At 32.7% G+C, this 15,812-nt stretch overlaps 1 protein-coding gene across 1 annotated transcript; it reads left to right on the top strand.

Moving 5' to 3' along the window:
• Nucleotides 1–5,483: 5,483 nt before the first annotated feature.
• On the top strand, nt 5,484–14,697 carry LOC143529680 ((3S,6E)-nerolidol synthase 1-like). Its single transcript, XM_077025419.1, has 7 exons — nt 5,484–5,771; nt 8,795–9,077; nt 9,185–9,542; nt 9,831–10,049; nt 10,118–10,256; nt 14,096–14,344; nt 14,425–14,697. Exons 1-7 carry the CDS (start codon nt 5,484–5,486, stop codon nt 14,695–14,697), a joined length of 1,809 nt encoding a protein of 602 aa, XP_076881534.1.
• The last annotated feature ends 1,115 nt before the right edge of the window (nt 14,698–15,812 follow it).

Genomic DNA, 15,812 nt, shown 5'->3' with positions numbered 1-15,812 from the left:
CTGAAAAGATATCAAAATCATTTTCAAAACCGAGTGTTAAGAGTAAAAACTGGAAAGTTTACAAGTTAAAAGGTGTTGACAAGATATATGCTGATGAGCTCTTTTCGATAGCTCTTGTTAAAACTGAGTGTGTTGAAAAAGTTTATAATTGTGATCACTCAGATTTCTTAATTGTGATGCATCAGTGATGCCTATTGGGAAATGAAAAAGATAAAAACAGAACCCCAAAAGGAATCTAAACCAGTGTTGTTTCATCAGAACAGATTTGTCAAATCTACTGATTCTGATGTATTAGAAAATTTTGCACAGTGTTCAAATCTGAAATTTTTCCAAAAGAAAAAACGTGAGAAAATTCAACCCTCCGCGTCTAAGCTTGTAACAAAATTATCTTCGTCGTGGGTTGAAATGAGAAAATGTTTTAATTGTAATGTCAACGGACATTTGATTGTTGATTGTCCTTACAGGAGAAAACTCAAATTGCCAGATGCTTTTAACAAGGTTTCATTAACTTTTGGGCAATTTGAGACACTTAAACAGAAAGTCACAAAACAAAGAGTATATCTTAATTCATTGTTAAAGTCTCCTAAAACGTCTCACAGTTCTGATAATGTTAAATTTTTAAGACAACAAGCTGATAAACCATTACCAGCTTGGAAACCAAAGATTCCATCAGCATGTGCTGATCATGTTGAGGATACTGGTTGACCTAAGACAATGGTCTGGGTTCCAGTTTCTCACTAATTATATAGTTTTTGTACAGGGATATCTAAGAAGATCTATCAATGTCATATGGATTGTTGCTAAATCAAATTTGTTGATAGTGGATTATCTCGGTATATTGGTTTAGTTTGAGTTGATTGTTATTTGCAAAGTTTTAAAAATTCATAAATTTTTCAATCGACAAACTTGTTCACCATTCATATTTTAAATGCAATATTTCTTTTTGGTGAACAAGATCTTCAAAAGAGTTGCTCATGTTGGAAGATTTGTTTTCATTTTTCGTTATTTTCTACAAATTTTTTGTTATTGTTTATATTTTTAGCGGGGAGAAAATTAGAAAAATCCAAAAAGATTGTGTTTTTTGTATGAAAAATATAAAAAATACAAAAATATGTTGGTAATTTTGAAAAATATAAAATTTGAGAAATGTGATCCGACATATATGGGAAATGATAGTACATTGACTTAGTGGACCTAACACATGAATAAACTAGACTAAAAAGTGTCGTAAGATCAATTGCATGATGTGTATGATAGGCTTAACAGGTCGTATAAGTGTTGAAAATATATAAACCTAAATGCTCGCCAAATCTAGTGGTGTTACATCTTGATACATAGTTAATATCTGTATTAAGTATCAAAAAGTTAAAAGATTGCTGTGTGTGCATGCGTTCATTTTGATAAGAAAATTCAACTTATTTTTCTTTTAATTTTGCAAAGAAATTCAACTTTATTTTTTCTTTATTTTTTTTCAAATCTTGGATCCTCTCCAATGCGATAAGATTATCCGACCGATAATATGGTATTATTCGAATTGATTGATAAGGCCTTATACAACTTCAAATTATTTTTATCTTTTTATTTTGTTAAAATGGAACCTTATCTATGTGTAGTAATACCGATCTTAAGGGAAACTTTTACGTTTATTGATGGATGTGTTGATTGACTGCAGTTATGATATGAGTGATGATTATTCAATCCTTGAATCTTCTCAAGATGGTGAGTTTAAGTATAGCAAAGTTAGTGTTAAGGGGGAGTGAAGATGCTGATTGTGTGTACAAGATTGATGCTGATAAAGATTGGAGACGTACAGCTAATGCCAAGGGGGAGTTTGTTAGTACATTTTCTTCAAGGCATTATATGTATAAAGACACACATGAAGACCAACTGAAAGCGACAAAGGCTAAAAGTTAAACGAACTCCAACAATTGTCAAGGGGGGATCTATTAATACTTGAAATGTGACAAGTACTGGGAGTTGAACCAACGTGTCGCTTTGTTTTTGTAATGAGACTATAATATGCAAAGATAGCGAATGAGGATCTCCAGATAACGAATGAACAAGAGGAGCTTAAACGAATGTGCATGTGCCTACATTACATATTAACGAATGGGCTGCACAGTACATAACAATGTGACATGTTAGTATTAACGAATGTGTCAACAGTATATAAATAGGATTCATTAGTTAGTTACACAAAGTTAGAACAGTTATTCTTACGAGACACCTATTTGTACCGAATCTATGCCGAAATTTCTAATGAACTTCTACGAGTTATTATTTACATCTTATGTGTGTGCTCGGTCGTTTTCGTTCATCGATTAGTACCGAAACGTACTGAAACATTCGTCGTGCGTTTTTCAATTTCGTAGATCAATATCGAGTTCATCGATCCTCATCGGGAAAAACACTTAGTCATAAGATGCTTTGATATTTGTATACTCATTTAATACCTCTGACCTAAGATATATAGTAGAACTTTCGTTTACCAAAGACTATTCTTTGATTAGTGTCAACCGCTGTCACGTAATTGCCAGTCATAAAGACATTCGTTGAGAGTAGTTCTGAAATTTCAGTGGGAGTTGTATGTAGTCAACATGGGATTCTGTACTCTTACATTATATGTAACAGTTAGACAGTGTGACAGCCTCGTTGATTCAAACTAGCGAAGTGTAAGTCCATACCCAAACTTACTGTGTGTTTGATTGGACCACTTTGACTCTTGAACAAGAACAATAATGATTTAACATCATATGAGATTGAAATTGTTTAATTGATGTCTTATACGGAAAAGATAGATGACAACAATTACCATAAGCTCGTTATCTTGCAACAGAACTTTCCAAGATATTTTGGATAATGACTTTAAAGTGTCATAACTTGTTCGGAGCAGTCATGTGTAGCTAGAGCGCCGCTGGTTGTCTGGGTTAAGAATATTAATTGAAAGCCGTCCAAATGGGCCTGTTGGAAATAGTGGAACGGTTCGGTTAATTTAACGTGGCTAACCGAGTTACGACCCGTGAGAGTTAAACCTTGCGCAACGAAATAAAATCCGCTTAAATTGTTTAAACCGCTAAATGACAAACAAAATTATGACAGAATTATTATTTATAAAAAATATAAATAATATAGTTTATTGACTAATTAAATAAGCTGGTTTGGGCTTTAAACAAGAGTTGGACTTTTGGCCCGTTTAGGTTTTATTATTGATAATAATAGCATTATTATCTATATAATGTAAATAATAATAAAATAACCTAATAGGGTTTTGATCTGTAATGATGATCTAAGAGCATTCCTATCCCATCCCCTAAACTCATCCCCATCCTTATAATTTGAGAAAATTAGTTAAAAAGCTACTCCATCCTATTCTCTATCCCTTTACCCCATTTCTAAAATTTAAGAAAATACCAAACTTGACCCCATATTTAGGAACAAGAAAGCTTTCCCCTATTTCCAACTCCCGCTCGTCTTTCCCGCCTATCTCCTCTCTTTTATCTTCTCCACCTCAATCTTTTTACATTACCTCACCAAATTGTCTTCTGATAGGACTTCACCAAATGGGATAGTGTTAATCGAATTCACACCTTCGTTCTTTGGCCAGTGATCGATCAAACGGTCCACTCTCTCAAAAAAATGTCTTCATTCACGGGTAATTCATCTTGAGTTTCATATATCCTTTGTAATTAATTCGTATTCTTGGTTTATATATTCCCAATTCGATGCAAGCCCTATAGTACAATTTCTAGGGTTTTGTATAGGGCAATGTTGTCCACTGAAAAAATTATATATAGCATAATACTTTGATGCCCACCAGGTGTTTGATATATTAATCGTGAATCAAACCGTTAGTAATGGTTTTTGAAAATTATAAACCAAAACCGAACCGTTGATATGTAAAACCGAACCAAACCAAATCGCTACCAACCGAAATGACTGTTCAGTTATGGTTACGCTTAATGTGATTTCGTTACTCGACTTTAACCGAAACTGAACCGAATCTTATATGTTTATATTTTACCAAATTTGAATTCATGCTGCAACTGCATATGCCTGAGCTTTAAAGTAACCAAGAGTTAACTGAACCAAACATTGTTGACTATCATGCCATGAAGTATGATTCTGTTTGTTGTATTATTGCATTATGAAGAATGAGTATGTTTGTTGAATTATTTCATTATGCTTGTGACTTGAGTGTAATTATATGTGAATTCAGTTATGGTTAATGTGTCTTCGTTGCTCGACTTTAACAGAAACCGAACCGAACCTTGTATGATTATGTGTAAATATACTGTCACTAAAGTTTTCTTAACTTACCAGTATATGAAGTTCATGGACTTGTAAGTTGTAAGTAGATATACCACTTTTAGCTTGCACTCTTCCACTTTATTCCCTGAATCCTTGGTAAATTGTAAGACAAGTAAGCACCTTTCAACTAATCCAAAACTTACTACAGGAAAATATCAATAAATAGCAACTAACTTCATATAGTTTCCACATTTATACACCGGACATCAAAAGATAGTTTTTAAAACCACTTTACATTAAACAAATGGGCCAAAATTACAAATTTATAAACATATTATATGAAAATGAAAATGATATAGGTCCTTATTATACTTATATAGTTATATGTCACCTGTTGAAGTAACATGAAAATGATAAAATGGTCGTCTGCTGTTCATGTTATAAACTATAAACTAATTTAAACATGTCAATTAGGTAGCCTGCTAAACAATATAGTCTTATCTTTTCATTTCATATATATTGTGTGTGAATCTTTTAGATATGGAAAGTCAAGATATGGACTCACAAAGCCAATACTACACCAACCTTCTTACTGGAAACTCTCATATGACCCTAGATGACTCTCCTCCCTTGCCTCTTACTTATCCAACCAACGTCAAGAGATCAGTGAGGGGTACTAACTTCGTCTTTGAAGAAGACAAGTTGCTTGTCTCTGCATGGCTAAATTGTAGCATTGATGCCATTCAAGGTACTGATCAAAAGCAATCTCAATTTTGGGAAAAAGTCTTGGAATACTTTGACCAATATAAAAAAACCACAACCGAGCGGTCATTGAAGTCTTTAACACATCGATGGTCATGTATTCAAAAGGCCACAAATTACTTTTGTTCGTACCTAAATCAAGTTGAACGGTTAAATCAAAGTGGCTTGACTGACCATGATAAGGTAGAAATTTCGTTCTTACTTGTGTTGAGAGTATTTTAATTTAAATTTAGTTTTTTCTGACATGAATTTTATTGGTTTAAATGAAAGTTTGACAGGGCAAAGATTATGTACCAATCAATACGTAAAAAAATCTATCCGTTCGAGCATTGTTGGCACCTATAAAGGACCAACCTAAGTGGATTTCATATACCACAAACGATGACACAATTAAAAAGAAGACGACGGTACCATCCCCGACCCCGACCACAACCTCATCCCCCACAGAGAATGTTATCGAGTTGGACCGACCAATGGGTAGGAAAGCTGAAAAAGCAAAACGAAAGGCCCAAAGCATTCAATCGGAGGAAATAATCCAACTTAGAAAGATGAAGTATACCCTTTTAGAGGAGTCGAGTGCTCAAGAGAAAGAGTATTATCGTCTTAAGGCTGAGAAGATGGAGCATGACAACGCAAATGAGCAAAAAAAGTTACATCTTGAAGATGAAAGGTTGAAGTTAAAGAAAGAAAAGTTGAGGATTGAAGCTGAGAAAGCGGAGCTTGCAAAGAAGGATTCAGATCAAAGAATTATGATGATGGATGTGAGTATCATGTCTAAAATTCAATGACTATATTTTGAGGGACTTCAAAGGGAAATCATAATGAGGCATCACCATGATTTAGATAATCAACTTTGAAGACCGAAGACTATTTTTTGAATGTTTAGTAATTACTTGATGCTAACTATTTTTTGGTGGTTTTTTTAAGCGTCATCAAGTGAAGCGTTAATCGATGTTGACGAATTTAGATAACCGTAAGTTAAAAAGGCAGCCTTTCTTTTGGTGAAGTTATAATATGTTGTCGAATTTAAGTTTTTGAGTATTAATGCTTTGTTATGATCTAATTGTTTGTGTTCTGTGATATAGTTTTACTTTAATTGTATGGTTTTGAATGATTAGCCTTTCAATGATCCGTTTTCCTATTTATATAGAAATTTTAATAGCAAGTATAATATCTTTTTTTTATGAGTAGCGCAAGTCGGTTTCATGGGTTTGATTGTTTGACAAAATAGACAATAAGACAAAATAGATAGTGGTTAAGGTTGTGAATGAATAAAGAAGAAACAAATAATAAAAAAATAATATAGAGATAGGAAATGGGGGATTGGATGTGGAAGGTTTTTTAAAAGTGAGAAATAAATTTAAGGAATATGAGTTTTTAGCTAAATTATGGGGATGGGGATAAGGGATGGGATGAGAATGCTCTAAGAAAAGTGGAGCCGTACTCAACCAAAAAGGTCCCAACTCCAAATCTGGTTTTCCACAGCAACCACAAACCAAGTCGCCGGTCTCAGGCAAAAGCCACCGGCCACCACTATTAGACGTTGGAAGCTCCCGTCGGATCAATGTCGCTCGCCACTGCTGTCCGACGCCACCCGACCCACCGCCTCTCAACAGCCCCTGTCTACCGCCGCTTGCCCGACGCTGCTGCTGGCTGAAGTTACTGCTGCTGCCGTGTACTTACCGTTGTGCCGCTGTCATGCACCACCGCTGTTGTCACGCACCACCAGCCGCCGTCTAGATTGTTCGGTTCGTCAACTAGCACTTGTTCGTTGAATCTCGGTGTCTCGAACGGCTATTCATTAACCGCAAGGTATATCAATCTCATCGGTAATTAGATAGATTAATTATATTTATTTTTATACCGTGCTCGCGTCGTTTGTAACCGGATCCTATCGGGTTAGTTTTAATGGTGATTACTCGTTTATATTCCGTTGCGTTTTATATTAATTAACTAATTATATCGAACCCAATTTATTTGATAATAAAATTTTTACTGATCACGATCGAAACCAAACAGTTTAAAGTGAATAGGGACGTTCATTTAATACTATTTTTGACCGGCCCTTCGACACCGATCAGAGGCTTCATGGGCCAAGCTCGAGCAATGTGTAATCAAAACGGGCCAAGCTTGTGGGCTCAGCTTGACTCGTTTGCACCCCTATGGATACAACATCCAAATCAATCTCAACATAATACCGGTACCCTCCCGCATATTTTAAGGGTGCGTTGACCTTGGTATGAATTTTGTGTTGTGACCGGATTTGATTCTAAATTGTCACTTTTAAAGGACATTTCGAATTCCCCCTTTCCTCCTAGTTCGGTGTTGTCCTTCACATAAAACTTCACCTGTTAAGGACGAAGTAGTTAATCTTGAATCAAAGTGACTTTCCAATTACTTCTTATTATTTCTTCCAAAACTGTTATTGTGAATACGATACATTTTTTTTAAGAAAAACGTGGCCTGCTTTTTTATATCACTCTATGAGAAATGGGGCCTGTTTCTATTGATTATATTAATTATGAGAGATGTTTTCATAATTATGATAGATATTTTCATTGTTGTAGTAACGGAATTTGCATATATCTATACATAATTTTTTTAATGTGACATTTGCTTATTTTTTTATTATAACTATGATAAGCAAGGTAATGATTACATCGAAACAGAAGGCAGACGGGCAACAAGTTGTGTCGCTACCCATTTTTGAATTGCATAACTCATCTTTTAAAAACCTCATTCGATGATCTTGGGGTCATAGCATTACTATTCATGAGCCGTTGAACTCGGGTAAGTAACTCCACAGCTTCAGGAACGAGGAAACTAAAAGTGTCAAAAGTAAAAGAAATAAATACATGTTGGTTGTCAAGACACGCATTCTCATGTTTAGTCAATTTGCCTGAAGCAGCTTAACAGACTGTGAAACCATTACTCTCTAAGCCCACCAGAGGGAAAACCCCTGTTAAATCCACACACACATGTTTTTCTCATATCCATCCAAACACCAAAATGTCAGCCAGTCGAAGAAATGATCTTCCCTCTAACGGGTCAGTCAGAAAATTCACAGGTGTTTCTTTCTTAATAAAAATTGTTTATGTGTGTAATTTATTATGATTTATAGATCAACGAAAGTTAATACTTGGATTTGGTATTTGAATAACAGAAAATGAAATATATAAAAATAAAAATTAATAAATGGAAAAACATGGAATGCTGGCATATTATGGTGTATTAGCGGAATTTGCATACAACAGAAATATTTGAAATGTTTCATCTATAATATTCATAAATATTTTTTTATTTGATTTGTAACATGATATATGTAAGTTGTAATACCTGGATTTATAAGTATTTTAATATTAGAAAATGATATGCATAAAAAAAATGTGATGCTCGTTAAAGCCAGGGAGGAATATATTTAAATGCCCCCTTGAATAAATATCGTTTGCTACCCTTTAGAGATTTTGAAAAAAATAGATAAATAAATAAATAAAATAGTGATATAAATATTTTTGCTATATATACGTTGTAGACAGGTTCTAAAAAAATCGTCTCTCTCTCTTTCTCTCTCTCTCTCTCTCTCACACACCCTACCTACTCTCCCTGATTATGGCGATTGACAACTGTGTTACACGTGAAGACATCCAACCTACCCATATCCACTCGGAGGAACATATTGGTTCAAACGGAATAAATATCAAGGTTTTAATTTATATAATGTATATTACATGGTATGTTCATGTGTGATATTTTATGTATCTAAAGCACGTCTCATAAACTTTAGACAGGAGAATCCATAAAAAATTCAAAACAGTTGGAAGAAATCCGAAGTCTTCTTAATAATAATAATTATAATAATTGTCCCTATAAAACATTGGAAGTGGTTGACGTTCTCCAAAAACTTTGCATCAACCATTACTTCCAAGACGAGATAGACGCGATACTAAAAAGGCTTCACGCGAAAATCTCCAATTCTCTTGACTACGATAATTATGGACAAATTAGTCTTTACAACGTTTCACTTAGTTTTCGAATCCTTCGTCAAGAAGGTTACTACGTTTCAGCTGGTGAGCACACGTACACTCGTTCTTGTTGTAAAGTTTTATGCACAACATGTCATGATAATTATATGGAGGTATTAATTAATTAGTTAGTAAAATGTGTTGGGATTTAGATGTTTTTGCAAGCTTTAAACAAGAAGATGGAAAATTCAAGGGGGAAATAGCAGAAGATGTTAAGGGTCTAATGGCATTATATGAAGCCTCACAGGTAAGCATAGAAGGAGACCATATGATTGAAGAGGCTGCGGATTTTAGTAGCCATAGGCTCAAAGAAATGATTCCGTTTCTTGATCAAGATGAAGCTATAATGGTGAATGATACTTTCAAATATTCATATCAACAAACCTCGTCAGCTTTCACGGTCAAGAAATACATCAAGCGTTACACCGGGACTACCATGTCTGAACTAGCCGAGTTGGAGTTGGCTAATGTGCAGTCGCTACATCGAAAAGAAGTAGATCTAATCTCTAGGTAAAAATTTATCTATATTCAGCTTAATCCCACTATTCTTTTAGGATTATATTGTAAAATTTCTATTACTTTTTTTGCATTCTGTAGACCGTAGATACACCGTCTGAAATTTAATCTCACGCTTTTTTTAAATGGTCGTTTGAGGATTCCTCAAATGGCTGTTTTGACTTCCTAATTTCAAATCATAGTTCTCTACTATTGAAACTGTCGTTTTAGTATTTGTCAGGCGGCCATTTATAATATAGATAGCATAGCATGTTTGATCTTTATGACTTTATGATCAAATAGATGGTGGATGGATTTGGGGTTGGCAAAAGAGTTTAAGCTTGCAAGAAACCAACCGGTGCACTGGTACTTATGGCCAATGGCCAGCCTCACCGATCCCAGCTTGTCGGAGCAGCGAATCGAGCTCACAAAGCCCATTGCTTTAGTCTTCCTGATTGATGACATTTTTGATGTTTATGGAACTCTAGACGAGCTTATACTCTTCACGGAAGCCGTGAAAAGGTATATAAATATAATACGAAATCGATAGCATAACTTACTTATAAGGTTTCGTCTTAAATTACTTGCAGATGGGACAGTAACAACCTTGAACAACTCCCATATCACCTGAGAATCTGTGTTGAGGCTTTATATAAAGTAACACATGAAATCAGTGAGAAGATCTACAAGAGGCATGGGTTCAATCCCAATGAGTTTTTGAAACAAGCGGTAAGGACTCTGATAAAAAAACGTGCCTAGGAGCTCAGTACTCAACGAGTAAGGGCTCATGTTAGACGGGAATTATAATATATACGTGTGTGTGAAGTTTTTTTTAGCTTTTATAAATGTACAAAAGAGAGAAACAAGTTTATCAACCAAAAAAATTCCAATATAAACGTGAATCTATAATATATATAATTGAAAATCCTAAACTCCTACGTGTCGCGATGTGGTCGCTCCCCCCTTTTATGGAAGCCACCAGATTGCTTGATTTTTAAATGGAGTCCTCTCATTGATTTAACCCAAATTCATGGGTATAGTTATTACCAACACCAGATAGCTCTTAAACGGGTTATAACATCTAATTAAATTAAAAATTAATCATACCAATTATTTGATAGGAAAATCCTATAAAATAGGGATATACTAAAATTTAATATCCAATTTAAAAAGAAATAAATATTATTTATAATTAATAAACAATTTTATAGTAAAAAACATAAGCGGGTTAGGTCACCAAATCTAGATAGCTTTTAAACGGGTTATAACATGTCATTTTTTTATGAAACCAATCATCAAACCCTAGTATATTATTAACTTTCTTATAATAAAAAAAATCCAAAAAGTAAATATTAAAAAACGAAAAATGTAAAACAAACATTCTCTCAAGCCATCAGATTGCTTTATTTGTAAATGAAGGTTTATCACGTATTTGACTCGAATTCATGGGTAAAGGTCTCACCAAACCTACATAGCTCTTAAATGAGTTATAAAATCTCATTATATTAAAAATTAATCTCATCAAATATTTGATATGAAAATCCTATAAAATAGAGATATACGAAAAATTAATATCCTATTTTATTTAAAAAAATATTATTTATAATTAATAAACAATTTTATAATAAAGAAAATAAATGGGTAATAGGTATCACCAAACCCAGATAGCTTTTAAACCGGATTATAGCATATCATTTATTTGTGAAACCATTTCATCGTCAAACCTCAAGTATATTAATTATTGACTTTCTTATAACAAATAAAATTAAAATCCAAATATACATATATAAATATTGAAAATGAATAATGTAAAACAACCCCCGTAATACGGGGGATAAAATCTAGTTATAATATATATATATATATATACATATATATATATACATATATATATATATAGGGTTATGTTAGAATAAAAACCCACTTGAGTTGTGAAAACTCTAGAAACTCATTCTCAATCACATGTTTTTAATTAAAGATTAAATCTTGTGGTCCACAATTAAAGCTAATAAAAAATGTTAAAGTTTGTTTACACTTTCTCTCTCATTAAAACATAAATAAAAATTAGGAAAAAAAATAGCAAAACATTTTTTTTATGTTTTCGATGTTTTGTATTAAATGTAAGAACATATATTGCGTGTAACAAAAAAAAACGATGCTACATAAGGTTTTCACGGGTTTTCACAACTCAAGTGGGTTTTCATTTTATACTTTGCCTATATATGTGTGTGTGTGTGTGTGTGTGTGTGTTTGTGTGTGTATAATTGGCTACATGAAAATCCTATGTGTCATGATGTGGTTGCTCTCCACCCCCTCTCGAACCACCAGATTGCTTCATTCCTGAATTGTGGCTTCTTATACATTTGACCTGAATTCGCGGGTATGGCTTTTACCAAACCCGGATAATCCTTAAACGGGTTATAACATCTCATTTATTTATAAAACATTTCATCATCAAATAATAATTTTCGCGGGTCATGGGTCTCACCAAACCCGGATAATTCTTAAATGGATTATAACATCTCAATTATTTATGAAACTCCTTAATCATCAAACAATAATTTTCACGGGTCATGGGTCTCACCAAACCCGGATGACCCTTAAACGGGTTATTAGATCTCATTTATTTGTGAAACCCTTTTAACATCAAACCTTAATATAGTTTCTCACATCTACATATTCCCTGTCGCCGGTCTATCCTCTCTATCACCGATTTACTTATGATTACCACCACCATCATCAATCTCCCCTCTCATGCATCAACCACCATCGTAACCCACGTTAACCACCACTTTTTCATAAGACAAATATTTGTTTTCATGTTTGTTCGTTTTAAATAAAAATCAGCATATTCAGGTTCGTTTATGTTCGTTCGTTAAAAATATAAGAAACCTACACATCTCAATTGAAAGAGCCCTAACATTAATTAAATATAATTAACGTAACAAACTACTATATACGTATTAAATTAAAACAAAGTTGCGTTAAAAAATAAAGCAAATCATTATAAAATATAAAAATAGCAAAACGATTAAAACAAAAACCTAAATAAAGCCTCACTAACACGGGTATAATATATATAAACGAAATCTTTAAAAGCTCTCTGGTTGCTCCCTAAATTCTCTCAAACCACCAAATTGCTTTATTTGTAAATGGAGGCTTCTCATGCATTTGACCCGAATACACGAATATGGTCTCACCAAACCCAGATAGCTCTTAAACGAGTTATAACATCTCATTAAATTAAAATTTAATCTTACCAAATATTTGATATAAAATCCTATAAAATAGGGATATACTAAAAATTAATATCTGTTTTTTTAAGATATTATTTGTAATTAAGAAACAATTTTATAGTAAAAAAAATAAGTGAGTCATAGGTCACCAAACCCAGATAACTTTTAAATGTGTTATAGCATATTATTCATTTGTAAAACCCTTTCATCATCAAATCCTAATTATATTATTAACTTTCTTACAATAAAGAAAATTAAAATCCAAAATATAATTATTAAAAAACATAAAATGTAAACAACCCCTGTAATATGGGGGATAAAATCTAGTATATATGTATATATACATATAATATATATATATATATATATATATATATATATGGTCAGATTATACTACAAATGGAGACAAAAATGATTAGGATGAGAATGATCTGTAGTAAAAAAAAACCTAAAAAATAATGAAAAATTAATTAAAAAAATCATAACTCAAAATTGAATAAAAAAATAAAAATGTAAAAACACAAAAATGTTTCCACCGTCTTCCTCATTCTTAAAAAAAATAAATAAATAAAACTCGAAAAATACACAATGCTGAGAAAAAAAATATCGTTGTGTCTTTCTATTTATCATTGTGTTTTTGTTTATTTTCGTCATTGATTGTGTCTTTTTTTCTTGGTGTTGCGTCTTTTTTTTCTTTATATTGTGTTATATTACTCAACGTTGTGTTATATTTTGTTCGGCATTGTGTTATATTTTGCGTCATACTGTGTCTTTTTAATTTATCATTGTGTTGTTTGTTTATTTTCGGCATTGTGTATTTTTTCTCAGCGTTGTGTCTTTTCGGCTTTTTTTTTGAACGGGAATGACGGAGAAACATTTTGGTTTTTAAATTTTTTTCGTTTTTTATTTATATTTTGAGTTATGATTTTTCTATTATTATCTAAAATTTTTTTTAAGTGGTTTTTTATGTAGCCACAAATTTTTCTCACATTTTTCATTTTTGTTTTCCTTTGCAATTTAACTTTTTCCATATATGCAGTTTTTTTTTAGCTTTTATAAATGTACAAAAATAAGAAACAAGTTTATCAACCAAAAAATTGTCAATTTCGTATACCAAATTTATCAGCCAACTTTTCAACATGTTAATGTCAATATCTGCATCTTGAGAAATACTTACATTTTCTCATCTACAATTGTAAATGATCAAATTGTAACTATTTTATACAGTACTTATGTAACTTATCATTATACACTTATCAAGGCTTATTTATTTGACAATATATATTCTTTTATTCATTTATAATTATGAACAAACCTATTGAATTCCTGTAGTGGACAAACCTTTGTGAAGCATTTCTAATAGAAGCAAAATGGTTTGCTAAAGAACACATGCCTATGGCCAAGGATTACTTGAAGAATGGGATGGTTAGTACCGGGGCATATGTCGTGATAGTGCACATGTTCTTCCTCCTTGGCGGTGGTACTAGCAAAGAAAGTGCTAGACTTATTAACGACAACAAAAACATCTCATCTTGTTTGGCGAAAATTCTCCGTCTTTGGGATGATTTAGGAAGTGCTAAGGTAAAGGATTATGCCTAGCTATATTTTGTTATGTTTTGATGATAAATTTGAAAACCAAATCTGTATTCACAATCGATCAGGATGTCGATCAAGATGGTCATGACGGATCATATGTGACATACTACATAAAAGAAAACGAAGGTTGTTCGATCCAAAATGCATGTGATCATGTTATGGCAATGATAACCAATACTTGGAAGCAACTAAATAAGGAGTGTCTCTCCCCAAATCAGTTTTCGGTTACTTTCACAAAGGCTTGTCTGAATCTTGCAAGGATGATTCCTCTTATGTACAATTATGATGCGAATCATTCTCTACCTCTCTTGGAGGACTATATAAACTCCATGCTTTAAGTTAAATATGTGCTAGTAGTTTGTATTTCATCCTAAAAAAGTTGTCACGCTTTGGTTCAACCTAAATAAGGTCACTTTTAGTTTTACTAAACCTAAAAGGGGTATGTCATAAGGCGATTGTGAATTTTATTTTTTTTTTAATTTCATAGAGCCGTGTATAATCATATTATTCATCCTCCTTATTTTAGTTTTTCTATTGTAATTTTCTTTATCTTTGTTGAATAATAACTTTTGCATCAAAATAGAAGGTAAATTGTCAACAAGTTGCCGTTAACCCTTTGTTTTTGTGCACTGGTTGTTTGCTTTTATTATAAACATGGTGTCTAGTGTTTGTAGCTTCTTGCTAGATAGCTAAATTTTCATTATTCAATGTAGTGGTTGTTTACTTTTATTATAAACATGGTGTCTGGTGTTTATCTGATCGTTTAAGCTAAAATTACAACTTGCTTCTACAGAGGAAAATTGGAAATAAATAATCTCATCTTTTGTGTATTGGCTGATAATAATCTCACCTTTAAAAATTACTACCAATGGTTCCACTTTTCAACTATTTTTGTCACAATGGTCCTTCGTTAAAAAATACTTAACGTCGTTAAGTTTTTTCCTAGTTTCAAATCGATGTTTTAGGGCTTTTTAACGGAAGAAGGATACGAGTCGACCGATGTAAAACTTATCTCGAAATGGTGATCCAAACGACGAAACAATGCTTCAATTCGGGTGCTTGAATTTCCAATTAACAAAAATCAAGTCATTTGAATCACCGGTTTGAGATAAGTTTTACATCAGTCAACTCATATCGTTCTTCCGATCAAAAGCCCTAAAACATCGGTTTGAAACTAGGGAAAAAACATAACGACGTTAAGTATTTTTTAACAAAGGACCAGTGAGACAAAAATAGTTAAAAGATGGGACCGTTGCTAGTGATTTTTAAAGATGGAATTATTATCGGACAATACAAAAAAGATGAGATTATTTATTTCCAATTTTCCTTCTACAGATAAGGAAACTAGTATAACTTAAAAGATAAAAAAGGTCCCAAAATTAACATAAGAATAGTCAACACCCTCAAAAAATTCCAAAGATGACCACGAGTCATGTTTTCGCCATATTCGACA

Source organism: Bidens hawaiensis, unplaced genomic scaffold (assembly GCF_021521415.1).
Source record: "Bidens hawaiensis isolate Kalapana, Puna unplaced genomic scaffold, B.hawaiensis_p1.1 tig00008636_1, whole genome shotgun sequence".
Taxonomy (NCBI): Eukaryota; Viridiplantae; Streptophyta; class Magnoliopsida; order Asterales; family Asteraceae; genus Bidens; species Bidens hawaiensis.
The sequence above is the reverse complement of the archived record's forward strand: the minus strand, read 5'-3'. Positions and strand labels throughout refer to the sequence as shown.